We start from the raw sequence: 24,250 nt of genomic DNA on the forward strand, positions 1-24,250 counted from the left end.
ACCCATTATCTCTGCATTCTGCTTAAACCTGTCAGCCCACGTCCCGAGAAGTCAGTCCACATCCTGACAACTTGCTCAACCCATTATCCCTGCATCCTGCTTAAACTTCAGTCAGCCCACGTCCTGACAAGTCAGCCAATGTCCGACAATCTGCATAACCCATCATTCCGGCATTTGCATAAACCTCAATCAGCCCTTGGCCCCCTTTTCCTCATCTCTCCCCATCATCACATGACAGGATCCTGGTTCATCCTTCACTTCAAGACCACACTCCAGAAATGCAACATCCCTGCAGAGAACTATTCCAGTCACTCCTTCAGGATCGGAGCAGCCACATCAGCAGCCATGCAGGGGGCGTCCTCCGCCTCCCTTCAACAACTGGGGCGCTGGTCCTCATCCGCCTATGCATCTTTCATTCGACCAGAGCAAGACACCATATTATCAGCCCAAAGATCCCTCCTTCCATGACTAAAGAGGCAACAAGCACTTCGTTGGTGGTGATCAAACTCTCCTTTTCCTCATCAATGCGCCCATGCCCGGGCTATCCACATCCACGCCCTTGCAACCCCGCTTTGCCTTAAAAAACCCCGGTCAGCCCCTCATCTCCCGACATGCCTAAATTCTCCCCCCGTCAGCCCACGACCTGACTAAAGCATACCCCAGGCGAGCTCCATGACCCCCGTTTTCACTCTCCCAGTTCCTGAAATAACTTTAAATTCCTTTGGGGGATGTCCTATCTCATACAGCACTGACGCCCCTCTCTCATAAGCAAGAGGAGCGTCACATCATGGAGTCATACGCCATACTCAAACTGTCTATTCTGATTCAATAAAGTTTGTTAAAATTATATTACGAGTCTCTCATGATTGAAGTGTAGTCGCAGACTGTAGTTCAATCATGGAAGACCAAATAAGGCATTAATAGAGCACCCCATGCTGTCATAACCCAAATGACATCATAAATGACATCATAAATGACATCAGTTATGACATCATAAATGCCCTTCTCCCAAATGACATCAGTTATGACATCATAAATGACATCAGTTATGACATCATAAATGCCCTTCTCCTGGTACTATATAAAGCCCCATCACCACAGCTTAAATCACACTTGTGCAGTCATCACTCACCTTGTGTCAGCATCACGCATTCATCCAGCATCTCCAGAGCAAAAAGCTTCATCCCACCACCTCCCCAGATCACCACCAATGTCATGACTCCTGTTGGAAACAAATCCCCTTAGGGGGGATGTCCTATCTCATACAGCACTGGCCCTCTCTCATAAGCAAGAGGCTCCATGATGTGACGCTCCTCTTGCTTATGAGAGAGGGCGTCGGTGCTGTGACTCCATGATGTGACGCTCCTCTTGCTTATGAGAGAGGGCGTCGGTGCTGTAAGAGATAGGACATCCCCCCTGAGGGGATCTGTTTCCAACGGGAGTCATAACATTGGTGGTGATCTGGGGGAGGTGGTGGGATGAAGCTTCTTGCCTGGAGATGCTGGATGGATGCGTGATGCTGACACAAGGTGAGTGATGACTGCACGAGTGTGATTTAAGCTGTGGTGATGGGGCCTTATATAGTACTGGGAGAAGGGCATTTATGATGTCATAACTGACGTCATTTGGGCAACTGACGTCACGCTGCAAAGGTGACGTCATAGAGAAGGTGACGTCGGAGATGGTGACGTCATTTAGTGACGTCATTTGGGCTGAGGGTTATGACAGCATGGGGTGCTCTATTAATGCCTTATTTGGTCTTCCATGATTGAACTTCAGTCTGCGACTACACTTCAATCATGAGAGACTCTTAATATAATTTTAACAAACTTTATTGAATCAGAATAGTATGGCGTATGACTCCATGATGTGACGCTCCTCTTGCTTATGAGAGAGGGCGTCGGTGCTGTAAGAGATAGGACATCCCCCCAAAGGAATTTAAAGTTATTTCAGGAACAGGGAGAGTGAAAACGGGACCTCCTGTCTCTGCTCGGCCACCTGAATTTCGCTATGCACATTATTCCCCAAGGGAGGTCATTCATTTCCAGGCTGCTCGATTTAGCATCGTCAGTCCCCAGCCTCCTTGACTCCGTTACCCTCAACGAGGGATGCCGATCCGATCTCAAATTCTGGGCTCACCTCTTAGAAAATTGGAACGGAATCTCATTCTTCTATGATGAAATCGTCTCGTCTGCCGACGACCTAAAACTGTTCACAGATGCAGCCCCATCCGTGGGTTTCGGGGGGGTCTACCAAGGCCACTGGTTCGCTGGCACTTGGCCGCAGCAGTTTGCCGGCTTGGATCAGTCCTCCGCTCTATACGAAATATACCCGATAGTGGCTGCCTGTCACATATGGGGGCGCTTCTGGGCACGTAAAAGGATAGCAGTCAAATGCGATAATGCTGCAGTAGTCGCCATCATCAATAAAGGGCGATCATCTTCCCCGGCCATTATGCCTTTTGTTAGGCGCCTAACCTGGCTTTCCGTCACCCATAATTTTATCATGGTCGCCAGGCACATCCCCGGGCATATTAACATAATCGCTGATCACCTCTCCCGTTTCAATTTCCAGGCGTTCCGCAGACTCTACCCCGAAGCAGACTCGACTCCGACACCTCACCCCTCCTTTTCCGCCCTCACGCTCTCATAGAGAGCAATCCCCACCTCACCCCTTTTCTCCACTCGGCCCAGTCCTACATTAGGCAAGGACTGGCCAGTTCCACCATCAAAGCTTACGACGCGGCTTGGCGAATGTTTGCCATGTTCTGCCTCTCCGTCAACCAGCCCGTTCACCCCGTTCTAATTCCCACAGTATGCGCCTTCATTTCTTTCTGCGTAGATGTCCGCCACCTCCGCCCTCCTTACATCCGCAGCCTAGTGGCAGGCATCCAATTTTACGCCAGGGGCCTCGACCCGGCTTTTCCCAGTCTATTTACAAATCCAGTTGTTAAACTACTATTAAAAGGCATTTCAAAAGCTTTTCCGTCGGCCCCCGACTCCCGGCGTCCCATTACTCTCCCCATATTACGGCACATGTTAACCAGCCTCAGACAAGGCATTCACTCCACCTTCTTAGACAGCCTCTTAGAGTGCGTATTTTCCCTGGCCTTTTATGGGTTCCTCAGAATCAGCGAGTTTACATCCCCCGCCACGTTTCAACCCTCACGCGACATAACTCTCTCCGATTTAAAATTCCACCCCGACCACTATAGCATCTCCCTGAAACATACCAAAGTAGGCGGAGCTTGCCCTATAATCATTGCTCGCATCCAATCTCCCTTCTGCCCCTTCTCGGCCATGATTCGATACCTTAAAGTCAGGCCCCCAACTAGTCCCTCGGCCCCCCTTTTCCTCATCTCTCCCCATCATCACATGACGAGATCCTGGTTCATCCTCCACTTCAAGACCACACTCCAGAAATGCAACATCCCTGCGGAGAACTATTCCAGCCACTCCTTCAGGATCGGAGCAGCCACATCAGCAGCCACGCAGGGGGTGTCCTCCGCCTCCCTTCAACAACTGGGGCGCTGGTCCTCAACCGCCTATGCATCCTACATTCGACCAGAGCAAGACGCCATACTATCAGCCCAGAGATCCCTTCTTCCATGACTAAAGAGGCAGCAAGCACTTCGTTGGTGGTGATCAAACTCTCCTTTCTCATCGATGTGCCCATGCCCGGGCTATCCACATCCACTCCCTTGCATCCCCGCTTTGCCTTAAAAAACCCCGGTCAGCCCCTCATCTCCCGACATGCATACATTTTCCCCCTGTCAGCCCACGACCTGACTAAAAGCATACCCCAGGCGAGCTCCATGACCCCCGTTTTCACTCTCCCAGTTCCTGAAATAACTTTAAATTCCTTTGGGGGATGATGACCCCCGTTTTCACTCTCCCTGTTCCTGAAATAACTTTAAATTCCTTTGGGGGGATGTCCTATCTCTTACAGCACCGACGCCCTCTCTCATAAGCAAGAGGAGCGTCACATCATGGAGTCATACGCCATACTATTCTGATTCAATAAAGTTTGTTAAAATTATATTAAGAGTCTCTCATGATTGAAGTGTAGTCGCAGACTGAAGTTCAATCATGGAAGACCAAATAAGGCATTAATAGAGCACCCCATGCTGTCATAACCCTCAGCCCAAATGACGTCACTAAATGACGTCACCATCTCCGACGTCACCTTCTCTATGACGTCACCTTTGCAGCGTGACGTCAGTTGCCCAAATGACGTCAGTTATGACATCATAAATGCCCTTCTCCCAGTACTATATAAGGCCCCCATCACCACAGCTTAAATCACACTCGTGCAGTCATCACTCACCTTGTGTCAGCATCACGCATCCATCCAGCATCTCCAGGCAAGAAGCTTCATCCCACCACCTCCCCCAGATCACCACCAATGTTATGACTCCCGTTGGAAACAGATCCCCTCAGGGGGGATGTCCTATCTCTTACAGCACCGACGCCCTCTCTCATAAGCAAGAGGAGCGTCACATCATGGCCCTCTCTCATAAGCAAGAGGAGCGTCACATCATGGAGTCATACGCCATACTCAAACTGTCTATTCTGATTCAATAAAGTTTGTTAAAATTATATTACGAGTCTCTCATGATTGAACTATACATAGGTGTATGATACTATACAGCACTGCATATCTTTAGACTGTGGGAGGAAACCCACACAAACACGGGGGGAACATGCAAACTCCACACAGAAAGGACCGGGGTGGAGATTCGAACCCACAACCTTCTTGCGGTGAGGTGACAGTGCTAACCACTGAGCCACCAGTAACTCACAGTATCAGTCCGATGAGCAAAATAACAGCATTGTTAATATTGGTTCTATCGGTTATCAGCCAAAAATGTTCATATCAGTGTATCCCCACCCTAAATATTAGATCAAGGGGGAAAGAACACTCTGAAAACAAATGTATTGTCTCCCCCCCACACACACACATGCACACACACACAATTTGTAATGCCTTTTTTTCCCTTTGTTTTGATCAAGTGTTTTCTTTTTTAAGATAATTATAACTACTAGTCACGGAAGGACATTTTGAAAGGTGTAGTTTTCATTTCTAAAATTCAAAACTGCACCTTGTCCTTTCTGTTGTGAATAGGAAGCGGCAAGAAGCCGTGCTTTAAAATGAGTTTCACAACCACTACAGTAACATGAACGCCAAAATGTTCAGCATCCACTTTATTCTTAATCAGTAATAATTCAATAAGGATAATTGAATCGTAATCTTCTGCCATGGCAATGAAGCTTGAGAGTGGTGATTTTCGGTTGGTTAGCGCATTCATATTTAAAGTGTTTTACAGCAGCTTGGAACTCAGCCAGTCAGATTAATGTTGCTATTATCATTGGAACTTTTGACATCTGTCTTGTTTAAATTCCCTTTCTTTGGCTGTAGCTCACTTAATAAATGGCTAGTCACGTGACTGCAGCTAGTCATGTGACTGCAGCTATGTGACTGCAGCTGAGCCAAAGCTTGAAAAAAAGCTTCAACAGCTTCAACTCTGGCTTTAGATCAAACTGGGGCTGTGCAATTGATCAAAATATGGCTTGACACAATTATGAAAACAAGATACAGTTTTAGTTAGCTTATTTCTTTTTAGCTTAATTTATGTCTTTGTTTTCCAGTTCAATTATATTTAAATTTCAAAGAAATACAGTATTAAAAATACAAGTTTTTTCTAGTTCAATAAATGCATGATGTTGCCAAAGTCAATGAGTAATCACGTTAAATAATCGTGATCTCAATATCAGTCAAAATAATTGTGATTATGATTTTTGCCATAATCAAGCAGCCGAGATCAAACCGCTTGCAATGTATGTTTTAAGCGTGACTTTGTGTGCCTTGCTTACACAGTGTCACTGTGTGTTTTAAGCGTGACTTTGTGTGCCTTGCTTACACAGTGTCACTGTGTGTTTTAAGCGTGACTTTGTGTGCCTTGCTTACACAGTGTCACTGTGTGTTTTAAGCGTGACTTTGTGTGCCTTGCTTACACAGTGTCACTGTGTGTTTTAAGCGTGACTTTGTGTGCCTTGCTTACACAGTGTCACTGTGTGTTTTAAGCGTGACTTTGTGTGCGTGAGTTGCTTACACAGTGTCAACAAATTTCTATGAGGGGATTTGTCCACGGGAATTCTATTTTCCCTAACCAATCACTAGAGACCTACGTATCGGCCTGAATCTTACATTAGTTACTCCAGTCAGGAGAATGTAAAAAAAGGTATGTTTTAAAGTAATTGGTACTTTTAATTCATTTAAAACCGCCTTGATAGCAGCCATTGTTGTCATTAACGTTACTCCTCCGCGGCGTACTTGATAACGGCTTAGTCCCGCCCATGGGGCTGTTTATTGGGACTGATTGGCCAATTGTTAGTCCCCCTCGGCGATGATTGGTGAATGGCTTTTGCGTATGACGATGCCAGACCAAGAGCAGCCAAACTCAACTCTGTAGAGTGGGTGGATTGGAAGGTTTGGACCCCAGGCAACGCCGGAGGTGCAGCTGAAGTTGAAAGTGGTTTGATGCTGCTTTACCTTGGAGCTGAAAGCCTGTTGAAAACTGTGGTGCTTATTTGTTCACACCCTGTCAGGCCATGTGTTTGTCCTTGGCCGTGTCTTATTATATTACAATTATATTGTCTGAGGCAGAAATGTTTCTGTTCTTGCCACATTGCTCTTTGCGCCGAAGTGTGTGTGTGTGTGTGTGTGTGTGTGTGTGTGTGTGTGTGTGTGTGTGTGTGTGTGTGTGTGGTCTTGTTGTCTGAGGCAGAGGTGTTTTTGTTGTCGCCACATCTCCCTTTGCTCCAAACGGCTTGTTGCAGTGTCACAAGATCACTGACAAATCCTAATGGTTCTGTTCTTGAGCTCTTCTTCTCTGCCAGGTCCTCTCCTCTCTCATTTTGAGTCAAGTGTGTGTGTGGGGGTGGGTGGCTGGGTGTGGGGGTGGGCGGCTGGGGGGGTGGGTGGTGGGTGGTTGGGTTTTGGGTTAGGTGTGGGGGGGTGTATGTGTTTGACTTTGACAAATAATAGGGAGACTGACAGGTAATTATGGAGCCTTTATTGTATCATATCATTGGCGATATGATATGAAACAAGGCCTGACATGAAACAAGGCCATGTGGAATAACATCTAAGACTTGCTCTCTCTCACACACACACACACACACACACACACACACACACACACACACACACACACGCACACACGCACAGGTTCCCCCATCCAGGAAACGTTACACTTAAATCTTTGTTTTATGTGTTCTCTTTCAAGTTACTGTGGTAATTTCTAAAGATTTTTGATTTATTTTTATCTCTGTCTCCCTTTTACAGACACAGACAGACACACAATGCAGGCATGCACGCACACACTGAGACACAAACACCATTCCAGGGAGAGATTGCTTACAAAGATGATTTGTATGCACCTACGAGCGTGTGTGTGTGTGTGTGTGTGTGTATGTGTGTGTGTGTGTGTGTATGTGTGTGTGTGTGTGTGTGTGTGTGTGTGTGTGTGTGTGTGTGTGTGTGTGTGTATGCGTATGCGTGCGTGCACGTGTGTTCTTTGTGCATGTGTAAGTGTAAGTGTTAAACAAGCGTGTGATCACTGCGTTATTTCCACCCCGGCTGGACCTCTTGGTTCCTCTAGCCTGGACATACTCCAGCAGCAGGGGAGTGGAGTAGCGGAGCATTCCCAGTGACGGTGCTGCGTGGCTGGCTAGATTAGACCCAGGAGGACCCCTCAGCCTCCAGATGCTGCCAACACGTGCTGACCCTCCAGAGAGCCTCCTGAGTTTATTTAAGGTCCTCGCTCCAGGTGGCAGCGCTGCTCAGAGTTCAGTGGCATTGTGCAGGGAGCAGACCTGAAGGCAGTTTCACCACCTGTTCTAGGCTCATATACATCTTTATGATGGAAAAATTCTTAGTATATGTCATAGTAAACTGGTGGAAGTTATAGAGCAGGGGTGCTTAATAGGTACATGTAGATCCCGATCTACCGGTAGATCTCGGGGCCATCAATGCGTAGCGGTTGACTGTTTTTTCATTTGCTTTGGTGCTTCATAAAATGACACTTCACTTTTTTTGTTCGTTCTGGTTGTTGTTTGCCTATAGGACGAATCAACGTGACATCACTTGCCACCCAGAAATGCGGAACCCCGCAGCCGTTAATAGTATGAGTTGTGCCAAACAAACGTTAATATCTCAAAAACGATACATCACATCGCTTATATTTTGACATTCTGAGTGAGAGCAGAATTAGCTCAAGAGTTTGATGTATAATTATGCATGTCGTGTTAAGGTTGTGTGAACTGTCGCAGTTTTTAAAATGTAAACAAAGTCAAGCCGGCTAGAGCACACACTCATGCCTCGCGCCACTTGGGCTCCATAGGGTTCCATTGCCGTTGCCACCCAGTGACGTGGTTTGTTTACCAAAATGCTGCTCGGCTGATCCCTCGTATAAGAGTGAGTGTAAATAATAAAAAATAATAATAAATAAATAAATAAATAAATAAATAAATAAGTGTGTTTTCAGTCAAACGGTCCAGTTTTCTCACAGTCATCTCAGTGCAGGGTGTTTTGGCAGCTTCATTGCTGGCATGATGGATTGACTGTGTGTGTGTTTGTGGCAGGGGGCAGAGTTGGCTCAGTGTGTGTGCGTTTGCATGTGTGTGTGTGTGTGTGTGTGTGTGTGCGCGCGCACGCACACACACATGCAAACGCACGTGCGACTGTGCGTGTGTTGCGCGCGCACACACACATGCAAACGCACGTGCGACTGTGCGTGTGTCGCGCGCGCGTGTTTGTGTCCTTATTCTTGTTGTTCTGCCCTTGAGAGAACCAGACCAGTTATTTTGGCTGGGCCTCACTTTTGCATGAGAGATAGATTAGGGTTAAGGCTTGAATTAGGATTAGCGTTATTTTAGGATTCAATGTCCCAAATATGTGGAAATAAGAGTAATAAAACTTCCAGTAGTGCTTGGTGTGTTTCACCTACAAGCTTGCATATCATTGAAAAAGTTGATTTAATTCATTGAGTTGTCATTTAAGATGCATATATGCTATCTTTTCATACAAAGCAACACAATTTAATTTGATGTCGATTACCCAAGCTAGGGATAGAAGTAGAGAGACAGTGAGATGACAGTTAGAAAGGGAGCGAGTGGGAGAAGTGAGGCAGACTGGGAAGAAGAAAGGAACAACAGAGCGATAGAGAAAGAGGGATTGAAATAAAGAGAGTGAAAGGGAAACAGAGAAAGGCAGATCGGAAGAGTTGGACAGACGGTGAAGAGAAAAGAGAGACCGAACGCGAGGCGGAGACCACAAAAGGTCGTAAGAAAGACACAGAGGAGGAGAGGGATGCAGGAAGTGAGAGAGAGAGAGAGAGAGAGAGAGAGAGAGAGAGAGAGAGAGAGAGACTCAGTCTGGCAGTTGAGTGTTGCAGTAGTTGTTAGTCACACTTCCTAACTGCAGGCTGGACTGGAAACATTTTCAGAACAAGGTTTTAAGGATTTATTTTTTATTTTATTTTATTTTTTTGTCTCTTCTTAGCAGCACACAATCTTGTGTTTCCTTTCTCTCTTTCTGTGTGTTCGCTAAATTCATTTGGAGAGACGGGGGAGACAGAAATGATGAAAAAAATGTTGCTTTTTTAAGCCAAGACTCAAGAACCAATCCGGAAGTAATGCTCAAGTTCAGCACCACCCACCGCTCCAGGTGTGTGTACATTTGTGCACGTGTGTACGTTTGTCTGTTTGTGTGTGTGTGTGTGCGTGTGTGTGTGTGTGTGTGTGTGTGCAGTGTCGCCGATGCCGTTGTCTCTCTCTCCCCCGCTGCAGTGTGCTGTGTGTGTGTGTGTGTATGCAGTTCATTTAGTCTTTTAATGTGTTTTCCATTAGCCGCTGATTTAGCGGTTTGTTTGAGGGAAGGTTTACAACGAGAGAGACGGGATCTTTACAGCTGGCGATAAAAGCGGTGTCGTCCCGTATTTCACCCGCCTGACGGCTCCTGTTTCACCGTGAATTGTGTCTAATTTAACTCTCTGTCTCTCTCTCTCTCTCTCTCTCCCCCCTCCAGCCACAATGAGCGAAAGGTGACCTGCAAGCACCCGGTGTCAGGCGTTCCCTCCCAAGACAACTGCATCTTTGTCGTAAATGAACAGTAAGTCTCTCTCTCTCTCTCTCTCTCTCTCTCTCTTTCTTCATCGCAACAGCCACACACGCACACAAGGAGCGGAAACGCACGCCATGTTTGTGATGTCACAGCTGATTTGGAAGGTGAGGGTGTGGAAAACACAGGGGATCTGTTCAGTTCAGCAGAAGACTGTTGTAAAAGTGTGTACATTTTATGAATGGGAAGCTGGACCCTACTTCAACTTCTCCCTGGATTTAAAAAAGAAGAAGGTAAAAACAGGTTTACAATGCTATTTCTGGTGATGGAGCTATTTCTGGTGATGGAGTACAGTAGGGTGAAATCACCTGGGTTTTTCTTTGCGGGGTGGGGGTGAAAATGTGTGTGTGAGTGTGTGTTTTGAGTGGGTGGGGGTCCCCACTGCACCATCTCTAGGCATGTTAAAGCACTATAAGCTGTGAAGAGGATGTCTTCACGTTGTGCTCGGCAGCTGCGGGACTTTCAACAGAAAAGAAAGTGCAGCCAAACAGAAGCCATCGACGCCCGCGCCGCCGCAAGCGCCACTACTGCATTCATCGGTTATCACAGTGGCACGCTCTGTACGAGTCCTCCGAATCCGCTGACAGCGGGTTTTCGTGACGCAAAATAAGTGAAGAATCAGAGTAGAATTCCGAGTAGAATAGGTTTGCAATACAGCTGCTTTACAATAGAGCACAGCGCTCTATTGGGGGCGTTTTGTCTGAGCATCCTGGAGGTGTACACCTCAGCTCTCTTTCTCTCTCTATTGTCCCCATCTTCTCATACTGATTAGATCAAGTATCTGTCTTTCACTAGAGTACTAGAACAGTCATTATCAACCCTTTCCATATCAAGGACCCCTCATTTAGTCCACATCAGAGCCACGGATCCCCATTTTTTGAGATTTTGTCTCTTGGATCCAAGTCCGAGAATATTTGTATTGTTAGATGATTTAGTCAAGCATTCCATGACTATCAGTACCTGTATTACTTTACTACTGTATTACTGTAGTACTGTACAGTAGGCCTACTGTACAGTAGGTAGATAGATAACAGAGAAGCTATGATCTCCACAACCTTTCTTCTACATTCTCTAATTGTGTTAAAGGAGAATTCTGTTTTTTTACAACCTTATTCCCAGCTTTAATTATGATTTTTTTAACTCATCCTGGAAAAATAAATACATAAAATAAGTAAATATATATATATATATATATATATATATATATATATATATATATATATATATATATATATATATATACTGTGTGTGTGTGTGTGTGTGTGTGTGTGTGTGTGTGTGTGTGTGTGTGTGTGTGTGTGTATGTATATACACACACACACACACACACCAGTGGTGGCTGGTGAGCTTGGAAACAGGGGAGGAAGCTAGTGCGGCGACCTAAGGTCGCCGGCGAAAAAAATTGGGTTTTTTTTTTTTTTTCACGTGTGTGCGCGCGCGCGCGCGCGCGCATGTGTGTGTGTGTATTTGCCATGTTTCCCATGCTGTCAAGCCTCTTAGCTTTCCACCCAGTGAGGAGCATTGCATTAGCACCCAGTGAGAGGACTACAGGACGGAACAGCACCTGGCACCTGAGGCGGTCCCAGGGAAAATATGACGTGTGCTCTGCTGCTGATACTCTCACCCACAAGCAGTTTTTGCCCAAAACGCCCAAATCTCATTTTAAATTAGCATTAGGATTAGACTGTTGTGATGTCATTATTCAGTTTTAACCATCAATAATTGTTCCTTTTCTCATTATTTCATTTCTCAGAGTAAATACTGTATATTTATTTCGAGATTTTTGTAATAATAAATGTTTTTTTAATCTCCTACTCCAAGGTGGGACCAGGGCCAGAGTCACTCGTCTGCATGGAGCTATAATGAATGAAAAAATTAGCGTCTGCACATAAGAAAAACACATTTGATTGATATTTTATTATTAAAAAAAAAATGAAAAATGAAAAAAAAAAATATATATATATATATATATATATATATATATATATATATTTTATATAAAATCCCCAATCTAATAGAGGAGGACCATCCTCCTATGCCTCACTGGAAAAACCTCCTCTGACACACACACACCCTGAGCACTCAGGGGTAATCTAAATAGTTACTTTGACCAACTAAATTTTTTTCTAAACTTATAAAAGTGGCATATTAAGCGTGAACGGTGGTATAGAGCTCAAACGGCTCTGTCGTGATCCTGGCACATTGATATGAACCGTGAACAGACCATTTAGCTAGGTGTACATTATCACTGTACATTATCACAAATTAATGGACACCTTGCAGCCAATCAGAATCGAGTATTCACCCAGACCATGGTATAAATATATATATATATACAGTAAATATATATATATATATATATATACAGTATATATACATCTCGATGCACTAAAACGTTATAATGCGCTGAGCAGTGGCCTGGAACAGATTAAATCGGGGCATGGGTATTTACGTCTGGTAAAAAGTTTATTTTCTGACACACAGCGGCTCATATCCTTATTACTGTATATCATAGAGACAATGAGAAAATGAATGATTATTCACCTTGGTGTAGCGTGGTCACCCTGGCTCTGTTTGCTGTCCGTCACATTGGTAGAGAAGCTCCTGATGTTCTCCCTCACTCCTCAGTTTGTAATCCTAATGTCGGAATGTCCGGGCCAGCTCAAATAAATATGGGCGGCCATCGAATTTGAATGCATCATCTTCTATATTATCGAAATCAGATAAATATCCAGCCATCCGACGGTGTTTACCATGCCATGGACTGTCATGGCGGCTTGATCAACTGCTCTGAGCTCTCAACAGAGTCTGAGCTCTGAGTCCCCGGATGTCGGTCCCTGGATGGAAAACAGGGAAATGGATGGCTGGCAGAGGTAAATAGAACAGGTCACATTTATGTCAGTATCATATAATAAGGATATGAGCCACTGCGTGTCTGAAAATAAGCTATTTGCAGGATGTAAATACACACATTACACATGCCCCTATTTCCTCTGTTCCAGGCCACTGCTCGCCACATAACGTTTTAGTGCATCGATATAAAAAAAAACTTTTCAGGGTGAGTTAAAAATCATAATTAAAGCAGGAAATAAGGTCCAGGTTGTAAAAAAACAGAATTCTCCTTTAACTTCTTGTAAATGAAATAATGGTGAAGTTCAGCAATGCATCAATGGCTACAGTACATTTACATGTAGAAACTCTGTTTGAAAGTTTTTCTCTCTCCGCTGCCTGAATGACAGACCGCCTGATGATCATGCTCATCAACTCTGAAATGGGATCCGTTCCTTGGACGACACGGATGAATCGCACACAATACCAACAACACCCACAATACATTTTTCACGACGAGACAAAAAAGAAAACAGAGAGAAGTTGAGATCACCGGCTGGAATTTAGGGCCCGGAGCTTCCGAGGAGACAAACTAACTGGAGCAATTACACGCTCCACCTCCAAAAGAGTCAGGACGGGATTTCAATCCATTCTTGCCTCCGAACCCATGGACTGTGGAGAGGCAGCAGAGATGCACGCACACACACACACACACACACACACACACACACACACACACACACACACACACACACACACACACACACTCTCCTCCCACAGATTGTATTGCTAACAAGTTCATCGAGCTGCACTTTGAGTGACAGCTCCTCTTTCTCTCTCTCACTCCATTGCTGCATCCCATCCCAATTATCTCCTCTGTCACACAGCTCCTGTTAGGGAGTGCAGAGGTGTCTGTGTATGTGTGTATGTGCCAGATATGTAAATAAGGCGCGTGTGATTTGTATTTTTAAACTTGTTGAGCACGGTGGAAGTGAGAAAGTGGCGGGAGACGAGAGAGAGGTGTTTAACAGCAGTGATCCTGCTAATGAGAGTTTCACCTTGTTGCAGCCTGACTGACTGGTCTGGCTTGGAAATGAAACCAGAGTGTTCTTACTTGGAATTCAAATCAAACTATCCCAGAGGCCTGACAAAAGTACTTAGTCCTGCACACGCTCATCACGTGTTGCTTTTTTTAATGGTGTGTCCACTAGGGGTCTATAAAGGTCCAATTATACTCTACATTTAAGACGGAGACGGAGACGGACAGAGCCTTCTGTCCATACTCTGCGTTCATTTCGTGCGTATTTCTGTCTGTCCTCTGAAAGCTTACAGATATGCATGAAACGCAGCAGAACCACTCTACTGCACACTGGTGGATATGGCCAGGTCACCAATGATGTCACACTGATGACATCACCGATCTGTGATGATGCCATCAGTGAGTGATGTCATCGTGTAGTGGCCACACCGACATAACAGTAGAAGCCACGCCGTTATTTGACTCACCGGCTTATTTTATTTTGCCTCCTTTTGATTCTCAAAGTTAATGAGTGCTAACTTTGAATGGTTGGTGTTTTAATAAAGGTACTTGTGATATCTCACATGTGGATTTGATTTACCATTGAAAATTTAGCCCAATTTGTAGAAAAGGCAGATGTGAACAGGTCTATGTAGGCTAATGACAACTAAGGAATATCACCCAAGGAAATACCATGGTTTAATGCCAACAGATAAACCATACAGATTTTTTGTAATTGTAAACGCAAATAAGGGAGCAGAGACATGGTTTTCAACTTAGTATAACACAATGTACAACTTTGATTAAAAGACAGTCTGGAAAGGATTGAAAAAAATACTAGTTCACTTGCATTCACCTCAGACAAGACGGGGACACTACGTTCAATCTGAAATTTACCTAGATTTGCTAGAAAGATTTACATTTCAGCTTGTCACCTGATGCCACTATTACTTGACAGTACAGTAGTAAGGATTTTGAAAGTTTTGATGAATCAATCCAAGTCAGAAACACAACATCTGCTGTGAGCCTGTTGGAATTAAAAAACCTTACGTCCAACAATTAACTAGCCTGCACTACTGTACTGCACAGTAACGTGTAAAAATATTGAATGCAACAGTCTCGTAATCTGGAGGGAACCCCTCAGCTGAATTCACATTGGAATATGATATCAAGCCTTGATATCATATTCCCAATCAGTCACCTTCACATTAACCTCTTAACATAGCTAGCTAGGTTGCATCTGGAATATTATATCAAGCCGTTAACGTCAGGTCTCAGTCTCAATCAGTCAGTTTCTGAAGAGGCTACATGCACAACTTTTTTACTTCCTGAAATTAGTACAGCTTCTTTATTTCCTGTCCTACACTATTGGATGAACTGATTAATCAGGTGTGCCTGATCATTGTTGTGACTGCAGCACACCTGACATTAATCAGTTCATCCAATAGTGATGACAGGAAATAAAGAAGCTGTACTAATTTCAGGAAGTAGTGGAGTTGTGCATGTAGCCCAGTGCAAAAACGTTAACGTTAATCGCAGAATGCCTGTTATAGTAATACTATAATAAAAAAGAAAATACTACGCTAACATGACATTCACGTTAACATTATAGCCTCTATATCTAGCTAAATAGGTTACATCTGGAACCATGCTGAAATGTGAGTGCATTAACGTTAATATTTCTATTAGGTCAGACACACCTTAACGTTATGAGTGTGGCAGTTTTCCATTAACATTAAGTCCATGATCAAGTCTAGCATTTCGGTATATTCAGTGTGTGTGAAAAGGATAATGTTATAGCATTATTAGCACAGATGGTCGTCTGGCAATGTAAAATGTTAGCTGACCACTGACAACTTCGTTCACTCACCGGAAAAAGTGGATACCACCTTTCTTTGAGGTACGGTTAATACAACCAACTACATTGCAAGAAGGCATATTTACTGTCCAATATTGACAAAAAGACGCAACACCCCAAACGCGACCGGGAGGAGGTCAGACAATTAGCCTAACGTTAGCATAGCCACACAGCTGGATGGCCGCCCGTCACTCAACCGGGACACGCCCTTAATTATGCATAACTTTAAACCCTTATCAAATGTAAACGGGCGAGTTATAAAATATATGACCCCCCCCACAGATGTTAAAAAGGTTAAATTAGCTATATAGACCAAAACCGTGTTTCGGTCCAAGCTGTAAATATGTTTAATTACAGTTACAAAGTGGGCAAAATTTTGGCGAGGGGGGAAAAAAACATTTTCAAAGGTGTCACAGCGTAATGTTGGTAGTGTGTGTGTGTGTGTGTGTGTGTGTGTGTGTGTGTGTGTGTGTGTGTGTGTGTGTGTGTGTGTGTGTGTGTGTCTGTCTGTGTCCGTTTTGAACCAACTAGTAGCCTTATATTGTTATTTAGCCTTTCTGCTGCTATTGCATGGTTAAATCAGCAAATGTTATTTTATGGGGGGGTATAGGCAGTGGAAGCGGTCCCTAGAAAATTTGGCTTGGTATGTAGTGGTACTTGGACAGAAACGTTTGGGAACCCCTACATTATAGAAAGACACAATTGGACTATACTGGTACAGACAAAATGGCCTGATCGGTAAAAACCTTTTGGTAAGATCCACCTTTTTGCGGCAGTATGTCCTTGTTGAAGACATGGGTCAATTCATTGTTGTAATTACCTAAAAAAAACAGCATGTCAGCAGTACTCTACTGTATTAAAAAAGGTGACTTTAGTTTCCAAGCCTGGCCGTTTAGCCGATAGAGTGACCCTGCAAGTGAGGTGGGTTTTTACATGGCGGCTCTGCTCCGGCTGGCGATATACTGTAAATCTTGGCGGTGATCCAACCCGTGATTTTCCAACCTTGTTACTCCTCCTCCTGATTTACTGCCCCTTTTCCAGGGTGAGTCAGTGAGATTCAGTGATTCCCACAGGATGAAATTCGACTTTCTTAACAGTTAACTACTTTACATTGACGGAATATGCCAAGAGAAAGTGTCTCTCGTCATGCACGAGTGCAACCCACACAGACCAGCCCCAGGCACATAGACTGCGTCAAGTCAGCCAGAATGTAAGTAGGTCGTCTGCTTTAGCTCTTTCAAAAATAAAGTCCTCGTTGTAACCTTCACATTTTGAGTCATGCTTTACAACTTCACTATTATGTAATCTTAACATCAAAACGAGTATTTTGATACAATGTTTGCTGTTTCGTTTGTTGAAACACCCTTTTCTCCTCCAACGTGCATCAGTGAGGTTATTTACTTGTTTAAATTACATTAGTTTGCATTTTTTACCCAGAAGTTTCCACTTTGTTTTGGCTGGTGGCCTGACACTGTGTCTGGACAGCCATGAGAGAATAAGGGAAAAGGGAGGGGGAGGAGACAGCTCGCAACAGTGGAGAAACACGGGTTGAGAGTGCGATCTAAAAGTTTAAAAGGCGATGCTGCTGCTGCTACCCCCTGCTGCTTTCCTGGGTAACAAAAACACGTGTACTAGTGGGACTTTTCATGTAAAAAGATTTATGTTAGCCAGCGCGCTAAATGCTGCATTACATTGTGTGACCATGGTTTTGCTTGTGCTTTTGACATTGTCTCTCGCTGCCTTTTTACTGTTAAAATAATTTCTCAAGTTTCTTTGAATCACACGCTTGGTGGAGTCCCAAGGGCCTTGGTTACACATGAGGCCCCAGGCCTCCGGAGTTCTTCTCACTCCCTCTCCAACTTTTAAATGAATATGAATAGAAGAGAGCGCAAACCCTAAAAGCTTTCCCTCCAGGCTGAAGTGCTCACATTGAACTCAGTAGCCTGTAGGCTGTTGTAGAGGCAGATTGAACTCAGTAGCCTGTAGGCTGTTGTAGAGGCAGATTGAACTCAGTAGCCTGTAGGCTGTTGTAGAGGCAGATTGAACCCAGTAGCCTGTAGGCTGTTGTAGAGGCCATTCAGGCATTGCTCGAGGAATTGCTAAAAAGGAATCAATCAATTCAATCTCAGAGGTCACCAAACATGTCTGCATATGGAATGCCCAAACATCATTCTTCTATAGCCGAGGATCTTTTTTCAAGTTCTTTCATGAAAGGATGAGTGTGTTTGAAATATGGAGGCTGTATTTTCTCTCCAATGTGTGGAGTGTGGACGTCAACAAGCTTGTCAGCTGAGAAATCCACGACTCAACCTTTCATCAGGTCACCGATATAGTCAATCAGATTTCCATGCCTCCTTATTTTCCTGTCGGTGTGATTTAGTTCCATGAACAATAGTTCTGCCAGCTGGTGCAAAACGGACAGAACTTGATTGCAGCCATTCAAAGCTTCCTGGTTCTCTACAGATTTTATTTGAAAGACTACAGGAGTAAACACATCAAAAACTTGGGAGTGGGCGATTTCCATAACTGCAGCCATAGTGCATCATCTCCAGAGTCTCCACCCCTAGGCGCACTTGATTATTTTAAGTTTTGATCATTTTATTAAACTAGACATCTCGTGCGCTACGTGCGCTCGATTCCTAGGCTCGCCCGCTGAGCGGCCTCACCCGCCCTGCAGCTCGCATACGCAGCTCGGCCTCGCCCGCAGCTCAGCTGCTGCGTAGCTTTGCCTGCCCTATTGGCGCGCGCACGCAATGTCTCCCTCTCTCTCCCTCAGTCTCTCCCCCTCTCTCTCTTCCTCAGTCTCTCTCCCCCTCTCTCTCCCTCTCCTCTCTCTCCCTATCCCTCTCCCTCAGTCTCTCTCTCTTGTGTGTGTGTGTGTGTGTGTGTGTGTGTCACTGTTGACATCATCAGTGATGTCACAATGCCTATGTATGACATCACTGATGACATCATCACTGATGACATCATCAGTCAGTGATGTCATCAGTGATATCATCACTGAACTATAGCCTTGTGTGTGAGTGAATTTATGACATCACTGATGATGTCATCAGAGCGACACACAAAGAAACAAACAGACAGACAGCGAGCGAGGCCGCAGCTCGCAGCTCGTCTGCCCTATTGGCACACGCACAATATCGCCCTCTCTCTCTCCCTCAGCCTCTCCCCTCTCTCTCTGTCAGCTCTCTCCCTCTCCTCTCTCCCTCAGTCTCTCTCGTGTGTGTTGACTGATGACATCATCAGTGATGTCACAATGCCTATGTATGACATCAAGGCATCAGTGGGACTGATGTCATCAGTGGTTTATGACATCACTGATTAGGTCATCAGTGGGACTGATGTCATCAGTGGTTTATGACATCACTGATGATGTCATCAGTGCACTGATGATGTCATCAGTGGGACTGATGTCATCAGTGGTTTATGACATCACTGATGATATCATCATTGGACTGATTTCATCAGTGGTTTATGACATCACTGATGATGTCACAGTGGTTTGACATAATTGATGATGTAATATGTGGGACAGGCAGACACAGAAACAAACAGAGTCCTAGCTCCCATTTATATACTGATCATAGATAGATAGAAAATATATTCCCCAACATAAAACGTATCCATAAATGTATCCATAAACAGGCTCCTTGTGTTCTCAGTGATAATAGTGAAACCTCTTGGGGTTTCTGGCACAACCACTAATGGTGCTGTTGCAGGGAATTGCAAAGTGCCTTATCGCAAAACCTCCCTTTTCTATCTCTGTTGTTTATATATTTTATTGTATATTTGCTTTTAATATTTGCTTTTAGTAACATCTAGGGACAAACTAGCCTAGGCTATAATCGTTTATTCTTTAAATGTTCTACAGTATGTATATATCTCTCCTACTCAAATAAACATTAAATGAAAATGAAATATGTTTACCTTTTTTTTTAATCTTTCGAAACCTAGGATCGTGACTAGAATTGAAAATAAATGTCAGTGGGTTTGAACAAAGCTTGGGAGAGCAACATGCATTGTATTATTATAGGGAGCATATGAATGTTGCTTAGTGCAGGTAGTATCCACCCTCTGCATGTTCCCTCCAAACTTAATAAAAGTTTTTGCTGAGCTTCGAGGTGGCTCCCTTATTCCAGCTAGTCTGCTGAATTTACCTTTTGCAAGGTGAAGTTTCCCACAAGACACACACACACACACACACGGTTTATCTGGATTAACATCTCCAACTCTTTCCCTCGGCGTCTCACTCTCTCTCTCTCCATCCATCCTTCACTGTCTCTCGCCCCCTCACCTCCTTCTCCCCAATCACCATAGGATAGGTGCTCCTGCTCTGCCGTGGGCTCTTTAATGGGAGTTAGTTCCGGAGCTCTTCACCTATTCAAATGTCACTCTCAGTGATAAGAAACTCAAATTAACAGATTCATCATATCCACATCGTAAAAGTTGTTTTTCATCCCCGGGGGGAAGCTTTCTTCTCATCTCATTAGGATGTACTGTGCTCCTCTTTCCGTGGTTAATGATTCTCTCTTTTTTTCCATCCATTTCGTGATACCAGCTCTCTAATATTGTGTTCTGTTCCCCACAGATTTTTTGTTAATAACGTCTCCCTGTCCTAACGAGTTTACAAGCCTAACAGCCTATGTCCACCGGCTGCATTACGGCTCCGCACACCCATGTAATCTGTCAGACGCATGCGGGATCCGATCAAAATAGAACGGGTGCATATTTTTCCCGTACCGCATGTATTGCCCATCTATTAACATGGGCGAGAATCTGTTCCCGCAGTTTTACCGGATCCACACGGGAGCCGTACCTGGTGTACATTAGGTTTAAGACTTTCAAAAGACGGTAGACACACATCTACCTCGGCTCTGACCCTTTGACTCTCTCTCTCTCTCTCTCTCTCTCTTCTGTCTGCCTCCTCCCTTAATTATTAACAGAGATTCTGCTTTCACGTCTTTGGTTGTCTGACTGTAGAAACAACAGAAAGAGAGAGAGAGGGGAGAGAGAGCTTGTAGGCTAATGGGAGCCACTGAGCAGCGGCGGTTGGTTGATGAGTTGATCATAGCAGCGTCTGGGGAAGCCAAAGGAGAATTAGCATGGCTTTAAATGAATAAACAGATTGCCTGAAGGAATGCACTGATAATTTATATTGGTGTTTAAAACAACAACAGTGTTTTGACTGCAACAGCTTCACACACACACACACACACACACACAGAGCTAACCGCCATCCATTTGTGCATACAAAACCAAAACATATTACACTTGCCCAATGTAAGAAGTACCTTCATTCACTAATTGTTTTATGTTTTCCCTAATGATTTCATTATTTTCATCATGTATACCACGACTGAATTTGAGTTGAAGCTGATGCTGTATGATTTATTTTTATTTTGTCGTCCTCTCCCCCTCCCTTGTTCTGTTTCTAGTGTGAGTTGTGGAAAGCTTGTCCACCCTGACAAGCCTGTAGAGGCTCTCCCCAGGTAACGAACCTCCACACCGGGCCTGAAGAATTGCTTTGGCTTTACTTTGGCGTTTTCAATGTTAGTCTGCCTTTGTTATTGACTTGAAAACGTGCTGCTTTGTTACGCCCCTTAACTGAAACAAGCTTTGGATTGCCCTTTGAATGGCCCTTACTGTAACTTAAGAACAGCTTCTCTTTGGCTACATTTGCATGCACACTAATCTGATCTGATTAAAGCAATACTATAGCAATTGCCATGTAGATTCCTTAATCAGATTAAGGTGTTAAATAATCGGTGTAAGCGTAAACCAACCTGACAGTCTAGTGTGGCAATGTAAGTCCATGTGAACTATCATCGTAAGTCTTGGTGAGTATCAGCCTAATCTGTTGATTTGATAGTGCAATGCTATTCATGATAACAAGAAATGTTTTCAGATAAGTAGACAATCAGTGCCATCAGTTTTCCAGTTTCCAGCCTGGTAACAATTTTGAATTCCGACTATAATTCAAAACCAGTCACTGCGAGCTTTGTCTTGAGCTACATTCATCTTTTCTTCCAGGATTAATTTTTCTGCTTGGAAATACTTACTTCTTGCCTCTTCCTGACACTAACGTTATTTCAGACTCTGCCTCTTCCTGACACTAACGTTCCCTCCCACTCTCACTCACACACACACACACACACACACACACACACACACACACACACACACACACACACACACACACACACACACACACACTCACACACACACACACACACACACACACACACACACACACACACACACACACACTCGGACTCTTTGATCCCTCACACACTACCATGGTTGGTAAACAGAGACTTTATATGACCTTCTTCAAGTTCAAGTAGTTTATTTGTCATATGTATAATACAATTGTCAGGATCGGAGTTAGACATGTGGATCTATTCGCGGGTAGTTGATGAAGCTGGGGTGTTGTGGAACTTGATGGCTGGGGCTGCACTGTTCAAGGTTTTGGGAACGGTTGCAGAGATTGCAGAGATTGGTATGATCCTTGATGAGAATTTATGAATCACTGGCGAGAGCCTGCAGGAACAGGCCCTTATAGATGTGAATATGACATCACCTGTGTTATGACATCACCGGCGAAAGGCATGAAAGACGCCTATGAATCATGACATCATCAGTGATCGATGACATCATAGTAGGAATGACGACGTCAAAGTAGGAATGATGACGTCATCCTAACAACAATGTATAAATACAATGAAATTCGTTATGCTCTGAGCACCCTCAGCCTTACACACACAAGGACATGGTCGCAAAGACCGACAGAAAAAGGGTGTAGACCTACATAACTATGTAGGCTACACGTGATACAAACATGTCTGTACACAGTGCGTGTAGACATAACACAAACCACAATACAGTACAATACAATAATGGTGCACAACAATGTGACAGTGCGTTGCAGTGTGTGTGAGTCAACTGTCTCTACCATCGTTGGTACTTTTTAATGTTTGTTTTTTAATTTAGTTTTTAAATTAGAGTAGGCTATTTTATTTATCTCTGCTGTTTTAAAACCTCTTTAGCATGTGCAATAATCTCCTTAAAGCACTTTATTTTTAACTTACTACCTTTATTGTCGGTTGTCAATACTTCTCTTGAAATTGCACTATTTGTGGGCTAGATGCAATCATCATTTTGTTTCTGCCGTGCCTTGTGTACTGCTTAAATGACAATAAAGCTGAACTTAACTTAATTTCAGACTCTGCCTCTTCCTGACACTGTTATTTCAGACTCTGCCTCTTCCTGATCCTTTGTTATTTCAGACTCTGCCTCTTCCTCCTGACACTAACGTTATTTCAGACTCTGCCTCTTCCTGACACTAACGTTATTTCAGACTCTGCCTCTTCCTCCTGACACTAACGTTATTTCAGACTCTGCCTCTTCCTGACACTAATGTTATTTCAGACTCTGCCTCTTCCTCCTGACACTAACGTTATTTCAGACTCTGCCTCTTCCACACTCTAACGTTATTTCAGACTCTGCCTCTTCCTCCTGACACTAACGTTATTTCAGACTCTGCCTCTTCCTGACACTAACGTTATTTCAGACTCTGCCTCTTCCTCCTGACACTAACGTTATTTCAGACTCTGCCTCTTCCTGACACTAATGTTATTTCAGACTCTGCCTCTTCCTCCTGACACTAACGTTATTTCAGACTCTGCCTCTTCCACACTCTAACGTTATTTCAGACTCTGCCTCTTCCTCCTGACACTAACGTTATTTCAGACTCTGCCTCTTCCACACTCTAACGTTATTTCAGACTCTGCCTCTTCCTCCTGACACTAACGTTATTTCAGACTCTGCCTCTTCCACACTCTAACGTTATTTCAGACTCTGCCTCTTCCTGACACTAACATTATTTCAGACTCTGCCTCTTCCACACTCTAACGTTATTTCAGACTCTGCGTGTGTTGAATTGCCTGATGGTCCGCTGTGCCACGCTAATGCAGTGGGATATTCTGGATGATTTATGTGTACTGTATAAGCATGCGATCTGTCTCCAGCATGCAGCTGGCAAAGTCAAACTCTCCTCACTGAATGATAACACTAACGTTATTTCAGACTCTGCCTCTTCCTGACACTAACGTTATTTCAGACTCTGCCTCTTCCTGAAACTAACGTTATTTCAGACTCTGCCTCTTCCTGACACTAATGTTATTTCAGACTCTGCCTCTTCCTGACACTAATGTTATTTCAGACTCTGCCTCTTCCCAGTAACGTTATTTCAGACTCTGCCTCTTCCTGACACTAACGTTATTTCAGACTCTGCGTGTGTTGAATTGCCTGATGGTCCGCTGTGCCACGCTAATGCAGTGGGATATTCTGGATGATTTATGTGT

General features: G+C 44.1%; 1 protein-coding gene across 4 annotated transcripts in view; it reads left to right on the forward strand.

Annotated features, from left to right (window-relative positions):
- The window catches only part of LOC310772521 (pleckstrin homology domain-containing family A member 5-like), a gene marked incomplete at its 5' end in the record, with an annotated part of 483,802 nt that overhangs the window by 320,125 nt on the left and 139,427 nt on the right, over positions 1 to 24,250 (forward strand). For all 4 annotated transcript variants that reach the window (XM_083632350.1, XM_083632349.1, XM_083632351.1 and 1 more), the window contains 2 exons: positions 10,090 to 10,173; positions 21,323 to 21,376. In XM_083632350.1, coding sequence (XP_083488476.1) covers positions 10,090 to 10,173; positions 21,323 to 21,376 — 138 coding nt within the window. The remainder of the gene's footprint in view (positions 1 to 10,089; positions 10,174 to 21,322; positions 21,377 to 24,250) is intronic.

The sequence above is a fragment of the Poromitra crassiceps genome (genome assembly GCF_964638095.1).
Source record: "Poromitra crassiceps genome assembly, chromosome: 2".
Taxonomy (NCBI): Eukaryota; Metazoa; Chordata; class Actinopteri; order Beryciformes; family Melamphaidae; genus Poromitra; species Poromitra crassiceps.